At 35.0% G+C, this 11,672-nt stretch overlaps 1 protein-coding gene across 1 annotated transcript in view; it reads right to left on the bottom strand.

Moving 5' to 3' along the window:
• Positions 1 to 3,284: 3,284 nt before the first annotated feature.
• MAN1A2 (mannosidase alpha class 1A member 2) overlaps positions 3,285 to 11,672 on the bottom strand; it is a 175,571-nt gene continuing 167,183 nt past the window's right edge. Inside the window, exon 13 of the mRNA XM_017869826.1 lies at positions 3,285 to 9,285. Coding sequence (XP_017725315.1) covers positions 9,153 to 9,285 — 133 coding nt within the window. The 3' untranslated portion in view covers positions 3,285 to 9,152. The remainder of the gene's footprint in view (positions 9,286 to 11,672) is intronic.

Below are 11,672 nucleotides of genomic sequence, written 5' to 3'. Positions count from 1 at the left end.
GACAACACTGATAACACTTCAGTAAAATTAAAATTTTTTGCATGTCAAAGACATGAATAAAAAATTGAAAAGACAAACCACAATCTGAGAAAATAAATATAGAATATATAAAGAACTCTTACAACTCAGTAAGACAATTCAATTTTTAAAATGGGCAAAATATTGGAATAGACATTTTGCCAAAGACATGAACAGCTACTACCACAGATGGTCAACATCATTAGTCATTTGAGCAATGCAAATTAAAACCACAATGAGATACAACTTCACACCCATCAAAATGGCTATAATAAAAAAGGCAGATAATAAAAAGACAATAACAAGTATTAGTGGAGATGTGGAGAAACTGGTACCCTTGCCATCATACATTGCTAGAGAGAATGTAAAAACAGTACTACGGAGGACAGTGTGGTAATTTATTGAGAAGTTATATATAACTTTACCATATGACTCAGAAATTCCACTCCTACGTATATACTTGAGAAATGAAGACATATATCCACCCAAAGACTTGTATGCAATTATTCTTAACAGCATCATTCATAATAACCAAAAACGGGAAACAACCCAAATGTCTATCAATTAGTGAATGGTTAAATATGTTATATCCATACAATGAAATTTGTTCAGCAGTAAAAAGGAGTAACTCTTGATAGTTGCTATAACGTCAATAAACCTTAATTGCAAAACATTATGCTAGGTTAAAGAAGCCAGATGCAAAAGACTACATACTGTATGATTTCATTAATATGAAATGTCTAGTTAAAAGGCAGATCTACAGAGACAGAAAGCAGACCAATGGTTACCAGTAGCTGGGATGGAAATGGAGATTGACTGCAAATCAATAAATGGGATCTTTGTGGATTGTGGGATAGTTGTAGTTTTATAAACTTACTAAAAAATCATTAAATCATACACTTAGAGTGGGAATATTTTATGTAAATCACATCTCAATAAAAAATTTTTTAAAAAGTTAAACAAGAAAATTGCAAGAAATTGTTATATCCTTACCATATAAAGATAACTGCTATTAACTTTTTGTATATATTTTGCTGTGTATCCAACAAAAGTGACTTCTGCCATAGTTTTTAAACTGCTTGGTTCACATGCATTATCAATGTATTTGCATATTAAATTTTTTAATAACCACAACAAAAATACACGTCTTATTTCATAGAACCATGAAGGATAACACTGAAAGACTATCTTAAAGATCATCTAATGCCTTCATTTCACCCTCCCTTTTGGGTTTCAGTTTCCTTGTGCCTAAAATGGGAAGGTATAATTAGATGTTTTCTTGGCTCTTCACTGCCCTGTTTTAATTGCCTTTATTATTTTTTTCTATTCCTTTAGAAATGATTACTCCAATCTGCTAACAAAATATGTAAAACAAGTAAAGCTTTAAGCTAAATTTGGGCTGTCCGGATTTTTCTCATTTAATTATCCTAGAAATCCTGTATTATCCCTCTTTTAAAGGCAAGAAAATTGAGATTTAGTAGGGTTAAGAAATTTGTCTTAGAAAGTAGATTTGACTGGGCACGGGGGCTCACGCTTGTAATCCCAGCTCTTTGGGAGGCCGAGGCGGGCGGATCATGAGGTCAGGTGATCGAGACCTTCTTGGCTAACACGGTGAACCCTGTCTCTATTAAAAATACAAAAAACTAGCCAGGTGAGGTGGCGGACACCTGTAGTCCCAGCTACTCGGGAGGCTGAGGCAGGAGAATGGCTTGAACCCGGGAGGTGGAGCTTGCAGTGAGCTGATATCGCACCACTGTACTCCCGCCTGGGCGACAGAGCGAGGCTCTGTCTCAAAAAAAAAAAAAAGTAGATTCAAGGTTACCAGGTGATATGGTTTGCTGTGTCCCCACCTGAATCTCATCTTGAACTGCAGCTCCCATAATCCCCACATGTTCTGGGAGGGATTTGGTGGGAGGTAATTGAATCATGGGGGTGGGCTTTTTCCCGTGCTGTTCTTGTGATAGTGAGTAAGTCTCATGAGATCTGATGGTTTTATAAAGGGCAGTTCCACTGTACAAGCTCTCTTGCCTGCTGCCATGTAAGACATGCCTTTGCTCCTCCTTTGCCTTCTGCCATGTGAGGCCTCCCCACCCATGTGGAACTGTGAGTCCATTAAACTTCTTTTTCTTTATAAATTACCCATTGTCGAGTATGTCTTTATTAGCAGTGTGAGAACTGACTAGGAGTTGGGGGAGGAAAGGGAGCACTGGGGAGTTATTGTTTAATGGTTACAGAGTTTCTGTTAGGAATGGCGAAAAATCTAGAAATAGGTAGTGGCAATATGTTGCACAACATTGCTGATGTAATTATTAATGACATCAAATTGTACACTTAAATGGTTAAAACAGCAAATTTTATGTTAGATATATTTTACCACAATAAAAATATAATAAAATAAACTTGTTAGGTCAACCAAGAAGGGTGCAGGCTCACTCACTATCTGAACCATTCTGAGCACTATTTGCATAATGACAGTTCCTTTGGAATCCAATGAAATAAAGATGGGTATTTCAGTTATCTGGCAAACAAAGAGAAGTCCAGATTTTATCAAATTATAGTCACTTAGAGCTCCTTATTTTTTTTTTTTCTGGTCCTGTTTTAGTTTTAGTTGTTCCAGAAAATGTAAGTCTGCAATTAATTTTGATACATCCACAATGTAATTTCTTAAGTTTAAAATTTTTATCAAGTTGAAATCCACTGTGCCAGGAAGAATTAAGAAATCAAGGATGTAAACTGGCTGTTATTTCAGAAGGTTTTTACCACTACCTTATTTGATGCTCCCTGGGTAAGCGGTTTTAAATATCCTGTGCTTTTACAGTAATGACAGACTAAACCACTATCTATAGTCCAGCTGATACTATTGCTCAAGCCTTTTGGGCCTATATTTGCCCAAGAATCACTCAAGGGTCAGGTCAGATTTTAATGTGACAGAATGAGGTCCAGTGACTGAGGCAGTCTTTAACCTTAATGATCTCAGAGGCTAGACTGGACTAGCTCTTAGAGATAACATCACAGTAATACTATAAGGTTGTCATATAAGTCTATGGTTTGTTTTCTCAAAATAGTTGGAATAAAATACGACTCTCTAAGCGAGCTCTTCATCTTTCTGTAACATCAAGAATGTAAAGATTAGCTGATCCAAAAGAAATACTCTCTGAACGAGAGACTGAAGGCCACCAGTTACCGTAAAAGCCAAAGTTGCTCTTCTGTACATAGGAAGAAACTAAACTGTCATCAGTGGGTAAAAATGAAGGCTAAACAAAAAATTTTCACTTAAAGAACATCTTTATTTGAACTTTAATATACAATATTACCTTTAATTTATAAAAATCACATACTAGAGGACATGACTGGAAATCAGTTCAGGAGCAGCCAGTGGGTACCAATTTAGGAGATTATACTTACCCCACTTACTAGTTTAAGAAAAAATTCTATCAATGAATTTGAGACCAGTGATATTGAAGGATGGCATTTCAACTTCCAAATGCAGTAATTAAAATTGAAGATACTTTATTTAATTCAGCAAAACTTCTAAATTTTCTTTAAAATATTTTTTCCCAATGAAGAACTGAGCTTATCTTTATTATGTTTTCTGGTATACATCTTACAGTAGAATTTTGTAGAAATCAAATAGCCACAAGATATTTGCAATTGTTTAAAATCTTCTGCATATTAATATGTATGTGTATGGGTGGGTGTGTGTGAGTCCCCACACTTACATTCACACCGAGCTGAAGCAGCCTGATAGCATGTTGGACCTGGAAAGGCAGTTCATTTATAATGTGGAAGACAGACAGTAAGTCTCTGCTCCCTCTATCATTCTGAATACAGGCTTCCTCTCCTCTAAAATTTCCCAAGATAGTGAAATATTTGACAAACTTCTTAAAGAAAAATCTATTATCTGTTAGCATGATTGGTGCACTGCAATGTATCTGCTAGTAATATGGTGTGTAATTTCACAAGCATTTTATGATTTCTGCAATTGTTAGGCTCAAACCAAGTTTGAAATGGATTAGCTGTTAAATAGTGGAAGTTTAAGGATGAGGTATGCTTTAGTTGAAAATGATGCATATAGACATTCTGAAATAATGCTACTGACTTGTAAAGGAATTGAGGAGAGTTATGCAAAAGAAACGGATTCTCCGTTTGGATACACCTTTTCTCTGCACTCCTCAGACTCAGGCTATTCTACAGGTAACAGGGGCAGTACCGTTCTGCAGTCTAAAAAAGGAATAGTGGCTGCCAAATAGCAAATGAGTCACATAACCCATTTTCTGTTGCTTAGAATTCTTCAAAAGTTTGCTTTCTGCAGCACAAAGATCAGACATTCTATCATATTCTTATTGTAGAGCTCTAAGAGTACCCAAGTGGATGAATTTCTGCAGCTCCAGCAATCCAGAATCCTGGTCAATGAGGGTCAATGAGCATAAGAACTTGGAGAATATAGTATTTTGACAATATACAGACCTTCATTTTACATAGAGAATCTGAAATTATGGCATTAAATGTCAAGGCGAAGATAATGGCTGATAGCATACCCATCTTCCCTTACCCCCATTCTGCCTCTTTCATTATAGTCAATCATCCTGAAACCTGAACAGACTCCAGGAAGAGTGTATCTACTTTCAAGATAACAAAATAAATAGCTTTAGGTTATACAGGTACACACAATCATACATACGCACATCATTTTGATTTAAAAATGAATTACATAAATCAAAACAGAGAGAAAAGATGCAGATCAAAGGTTAGAGGGTCTAACACAAAATAAACTTGGGATCGGGGTCACTAACTATGACCCATTGACCAAATCCAGCCCTCCATCTGCTTTTGTAAATAAATTTTCCTGGAACATAGCTATGCCCATTCTTTACATGGTATCTATACCTGTTTTTGACAATTCAACAGCAGAAATGAGTAATAAGAGAAACTGTATAGCTCCCATAGCCTAAAATATTATCTGGAAGCTTGCTGACCAGTTATAGATCAAAAAGAGCATGTCCATCATGCTCTGAATGAGCTAAAGTAACAGAAAATCATCTTTATTCGTGTTCTTGAGCCAGAATAAATGGATTAAAATATCTCCGTATCATATATAGTTACTCTAAATTCTGCTTATTAGTGCAGCCAAAACCAGTTTCCAACTGTTAATTAACAAAAAGTATTAAAAATTTATCTGTGTATAATTGTATTTATATACATATATAGATCTTGATCATATATATATATAATAGAGAGAGAGAGAGGAAAACATAGGAGCTAGCCAATTTGAGTATAAGGAAACCTAAAGAAAAATAACTCAAAATATTACTACTAGGAACTGTTATTTGGAACTCTGAATATTTTAGTATTTTTTCTTTATATTTAACAGCATGGGACTATTAATAGGACCCCTACCAGAGGAAAGACAATTTACAATTGCAAATTTTACCCATGAATTATGTGACAAAATCTTTTTGAATATAAAATAACCAGCATTTCTATAAAACACTGCTTTTTAATTATGCAATTAAAGTGATATAGCAAAATAAGAATGTTTTTATTTCTAAAGTAAATATTTTAGTCAAAGTTGCATCAGAAATCAAGTATTTCTTTGACATTTTCAAGAGATTTTACTTATTAACTACAATTATAGTTGTTAGTATTATATAATAACACATTGTTTTAAAATATATTATAAACCTTTTCTTTTTCCTCTTTATATGAAATATAAAATTAAGAATTTTGTAACACGATTCATATTGGAAACGTTTAAAATGTTGTGAGCTACTCTCATACAGAAAACGCTGTGGAATCACATAAAACATTCTAATGATTGAAAGTGCCAGGCACAATGCTTGGCACATATTAGATACCTCATAAATGTTCGTTCACACATTCTCTCATTTACTCATGCACTCATTAAAAAAACTTCAGGCTTAAGGAGAAACTGCATTATAATGAGAAAGGCAAACACAATCTTTTATCAACAAATTTGGAGTTTTGACAAAGACTTTGGCAATGGAGAGCAGAGAAGATGAGAGGATGATGATTAAGATTTCAGACTGCTTGGTTAAAATCTAGCAAGTATAGCCCTGAGTTGCCCTATATGACATCATAGAGGATCAGGGTCAATACTCCATAAAAAGAACACATTTCCTTTCAATACCCAGGTTTTATTTTACATATAAACATCTGCTTGAAAGTCAGGAATACGTTGATGTTAGAGAGACATAAAATGTGCAACCCACAAAAAAGTAAGAACCACCTGACTGGGGACTTATTTTTCGAGTTGAGACTTCTTTTTGGTTAGGGCCCCATTCTCTTGGTTTTAACAACTTAATACTGGTTGAATAATAATAATAATAATAATAATAATAATAATAATAATAATAAATCTGGGTTAACATAAAAAGTGTGATTCTAAAATGAAGAGAAATAAATGTAGAAGGAAGAAGAGTGTTCAAAATTCCTGTTTTTTCTATTATGCACCAACTGATCTATCTATTCTGCACATTTGTGCCAAAGGCACAAGGTAAGGTGTCAGCTCTTTGAAGAGGCACCTGGAAAGGACCATTTCTGGGCTTTTTGCAGAAGGTCTTATAAATGCAATGAATATTTAACCTGAGTATTAAGGTCTAAAAAATGCAAAGAGCTGTAAAAGACGGAAGAAAGGAAAGAACATTCTTGGAAGCTAAGCATTATATGGATAAGAATTGATCTTGCAGGAAATAATTTAAAAATCTGTAACAAAAATAAAACATGACACTGGCAAGTCATTTGTAGCTGACTTTAATTGCCTTTGGTATTCAGGAGATTTAAAAAAAATGGAAGTAATTTTATAAGCTCTAGTCTTTCCATCACACAGAAGGTAGGGAGTGGTAAAGAAGACCCTTCCATTGTCCCTGTCAAATTTTTTGTTTGTACCCGAACTGGCTCTGCTTGCATACTTCCCTGCCTTCTCTTAAGCTTCAGTCATCTGGGTAATACAAATAGAGCACTTGGGAGTAGGGGTTCTGTCTCCTCATCCCTTGAGAAGTTCCTGCGGAACCAAGAAGGTCCCTTTACTCTGCATTCTTCTAAACAAGGTGAAAGAGAATTCAGAGAGTTCATTGCCATCTGCACTGCCGCTCTGGGTCTTGGCCAACTCAAGTTTTTCACTTTTTCTCAGTGATTCATAAGTGGGCTTGTGCTACTTTTATGAGGAAGGCTAACGTTTTTTAGAACCAAATACTTTCCCTTTTCCCTTCTACAGTTACAGTAATATATATACCTTTCTCATTTAGAAAGTTAAATGTTCAAGTAGTAAAAGATATTACAATGTCAAAACATGTGCTATAATTTAACTCTCTTAAGGACTATTGTAACTGGCCCTGCATCTTTATTTTCTATGTATACTGAAAACTTTCGCAGTGGTTATCATTTACGGATCATCAGCAGAACTGTCAAAATTAATGATTTGTGGTGTAAGATTATCAACCTTAGAAAATATTATATTAATTAATTAAATCTTTTCCCAACTTAAAAGCTAAGTTAAAAAGAAAAGCTATCAAACAAGAAAATAACCCTTCAGAATTCCAAGGTGGGCTTCTTGTACGAACTTTGTTTCATGAAATCTTCAAATTCAGAGTAAATATTATACTAATTATACTGTTTCTAACTTTTATTAATGTCAATGGAAGATGTCTATATTAAATGAAAAGAGCAAAAAAGTATCTTGCACTGTCACATAAATTTAAGGACAGAAAATTTATTAAGCACTAGATATTTATCTTATAGTTCCTGATAAAATTTAAGTTCTTTTTGCTGAAATATAAAGAACTTGTAGTTTATTTAAAAAGAAATATCAATGCAAAACCTACTGATAATAAGATAAAGTCCCTTAGACGTGTTCCAATTTTAGTGTAATAACACCATTCTTTTTTAACACTGAAAATTGTTCTGAAACTATTCTGATTCTTTGGAATTCTATAATATTCTTGGAGAAAATTAAAATACATAAAATATCTGTGAACAACTCACTCATCTGATGAGATTATAAATAAAAGATCCCCTATCGCTATTCCAGATAGAATATTTAAGAAAGTTTCACTGGGTTTGTTTTGCTTTAATAAGTTATAAAAGTAACTTATTTAGCTTATCAAGGCAAATTTAGAGCTGCCTAACAGTACAGTGAATTTTGCCAAGCCACACAAATAAAGTTGTAAGTTGAGTGATCTACTAACTTTATTATGAAATTAAAGTGAATAAAATTTACTTGGTAGATGTGTTGGTCTGGAAAAATAAAGTACCAACAAAACCAAGGATTGCTCTTAGAATAGGTTTCAAGGCAACAAAGTGCGGCATCTTCCCACTTTCTGTCACGCTACTAACCATGGACTGAACTATATGCAAAAAATCCCAAACTCAGGCTCATAAGTGGTGATTATGATAAACAGCAGTTTCGGTGATTCCATATGAAGAAAAAGATTTGAGTATTCTTTGTGAGATCATGCCCCCAGAGAAAATTAAACTTAACCAAGAAATTTCAATGAAATAGATTGGGATTTGAAATGGTTGCCAGTCTGGTCATCCAATGGGGAACTTGAAAATTCAGATAGGGTTAGGTACTCCTATTTCTTTTTTGAGTCTTCTTGTTACTGATACAATTATACTATTCTTTCATTCTTGTTTATTTTAGTTCATTCCATTATTAAAATGGAGAAAAAGTGATAAGCAATATGTAAATATTTGATTTGAATGTTGCTCCACTGTAGGAGGAAACAAATATATAATTGGTTCCAAAGGCCATCTTGAACTCCTGCAAGGTGCTCTATATTCTTGGCTTGCTTTCAGGAAGTCTAGCCTCCAGACTTCAGGACTCTAAAAGCAATACAGTAGTAACAGGCAACATTTCTCATGTGACCACCTCATTAACAATCAAAGCACATCCAGGTCTCTGTCCTACATATACCAGAACATGTTTTGGTCAGGTATAAAATGGAATAATTTCAAAGTTGACGTATCTACAAGTTGAAAAGTCTTAGGGGGAATAGTTTCACCCTGTCATGTTGACATAGAGGTCCAGGTTTTCAAAAGCCGCCTCTCCAAAACTAATTTCTGTAGTGGTCCATGTAAACAAAACACAGGTGAGAATGGTCCTTCTGGAACTGCTTTCATCGAACAGCAGGATTACCTGAAAGTGTGGTGTTGGCTAAATGTAACACAGGCAGAGGGTGAGCCTCTGTATTAAACACCCAGTGCTCTAAAGGTAAAAGGTCATCACCGGAGAACAGCAGATACAAATATCTGAAAATAAAAAGGGGAGAAATGAGCTTCAGTTAGAATTCAACAAGAACATGAAGTGAGCTCACTTATAATGGCAGAGAAAACCAGCAGCCTATTTTGAGCAGCTTTGATGAAAAACATCACAGAAATAAACCTCAGTCACCCAAATGATCTAAACACAAAGACAAGAGGTTTCAGAACAGTGTATAAGAAATCCAGTAAGATGAACTAGACCTGCTGAAATAAAACAGTTTAAAAAAAATTCCGGCCAGGCATGGTGAAGAGAGCAGACACCTTTGTCTTGTTCCTAATCTTAAGAGTAACACATTCAATTTTCCAATATGATGTTAGCTGTAGGTTTTTCATATATGCCCTTATCAGGTTAAGAAGTTTCCTTCTATTCCTAGTTTGCTGAGAGTTTTTATCAGAAATGGGTGTTGGATTTTGCCAAAGAATTTTTCTGTGTCTACTGAGGTGGTCTTTTTTAGTTCATTGATTGATTTTCAAACGTTAAATCAACCCTCCACACCTAGGATATACCCATTTAGTCATAACGTATTATCTATTTAATTTGTTGTTTGGTTTGTCAAAATCTTGTTTAGTTCTATCTATGTGCAGGAGGAATATTTGTTCTGATGAGGACTCTGCTGTCATTCATTTTTTTTCTCTAAGTTATTGGGGTACGGGTGGCATTTGGTTACATGAGTAAGTTCTTTACTGGTGATTTGAGAGATTTTGGTGCACTCATAACCTGAGCAGTACATACGGCCTCATATTTGTAGTCTTTTATCCCTCGCCACCCTCCCACTCTTCCCCCAAAGCCCCCAAAGTCCACTGTATCATTCTCATGCCTTTGTGTCCTCATAGCTTAGCTCCCACATATCAGTGAGAACACACGATGTTTGGTTTTTCCATTCCTGAATTTACTTCACCTAGAATAATAGTTTCCAATCTCATCCAGGTCACTGCAAATGCTGTTAATTGGTTCCTTTTTATAGCTGAGTAGTATTCCATCACATAAATATACCACAGTTTCTTTATCCACTCATTGATTAATGGGCATTTGGGTTGGTTCCATGATTTTGCAATTGTGAACTGTGCTGCTATAAACATGCGTGTACAAGTATCTTTTTTGTATAAAGACTTCTTTTCCTCTGGGTAGATACCCACTAGTGGGATTGCTGGATCAAATAGTAGTTCTACTTTTAGAAGTTAAAAGATAGTTCTTTAAGGAATCTCCACACTGTTTTCCATAGTGGTTGTGCTAGTTTACATTCCCACTAGTAGTGCAGAAGTGTTCCCTGATCACTGCATCCATGCCCACATATAGTATTTTTTGATTTTTTGATTATGGCCACTCTTGCAGGTGTAAGGTGGTATCGCAATGTGGTTTTGATTTGTATTTCCCTGATCATTAGTGATGTTGAGCATTTTTTCATGTTTGTGGGCCACTTGTACATCTTCTTCTGAGAACTGTATATTCATGTCCTTAGCCCACTTTCTGATGAAATTGTTTCTTACTGATTTGAGTTTGGTGCAGATTCTGGATATTAGTCCTCTGTCAGATGTATAGATTGTTAAGATTTTGTCCCGCTCTGTGGGTTGTCTGTTTACTCTGCTGACTGTTCCTTTTGTCGTGCAAAAGCTCTTTAGTTTAATTAAGTCCCAGCTATTTATATTTGTTTTTGTTGCATTCGCTTTTGGGTTCTTGGTCATGAAATCCTTGCCTAAGTCAATGTCTAGAAGGGTTTTTCCAATGTTATCTTCTAGAATTTTTATCGTTTCAGGTGTGAAACTCCTTAATCCATCTTGAGTTGATTTTTGTATAAAGTGCGAGATGAGGATCCAGTTTCGTTCTTATACATGTGGCGAGTCAATTATTACAGCACCATTTGTTGAAAAGATGTCTTTTCCCCACTTTATGTTTTTGTTTGCTTTATCAAAGATCAGTTGGCTGTAACTATTTGGCTTTATTTCTGATCTGTTCTGTTCCATTGGTCTATGTGCCTATTTTTATACCAGTACCATGCTGTTTTGGTGACTATGGCCTGATGTATAGTCTGAAAGCAGGTAGTGTGATGCCTCCAGATTTGTTATTTTTGCTTAGTCTTACTTTGGCTCTGTGGGCTCTTTTTTGGTTCCATATGAATTTTAGCATTTTTTTCTAGTTCTGTGAAGAATGATGGTGGTATTTTGATGGGAATTGCATTGAATTTGTAGATTGCTTTTGGCAGTGTGGTCATTTTCACAATATTCATTATATCCATCCATGAGCATGGGATATGTATTCATCTGTTTGGGTTGTCTATGACTTCTCTCAGCATGTTTTGTAGTTTTCCTTGTAAAGGTCTTTTGCCTCCTGGGTTAGGTATATTCCTAAGTGTTTTATTTTATTTCATTTTATTTAT

This window comes from Rhinopithecus bieti, unplaced genomic scaffold (genome assembly GCF_001698545.2).
Source record: "Rhinopithecus bieti isolate Rb0 unplaced genomic scaffold, ASM169854v2 scaffold_3040, whole genome shotgun sequence".
In the NCBI taxonomy this organism is placed as follows: Eukaryota; Metazoa; Chordata; class Mammalia; order Primates; family Cercopithecidae; genus Rhinopithecus; species Rhinopithecus bieti.
Note: the sequence above shows the minus strand (reverse complement) of the source record. Positions and strands in the feature narration are given on the sequence as shown.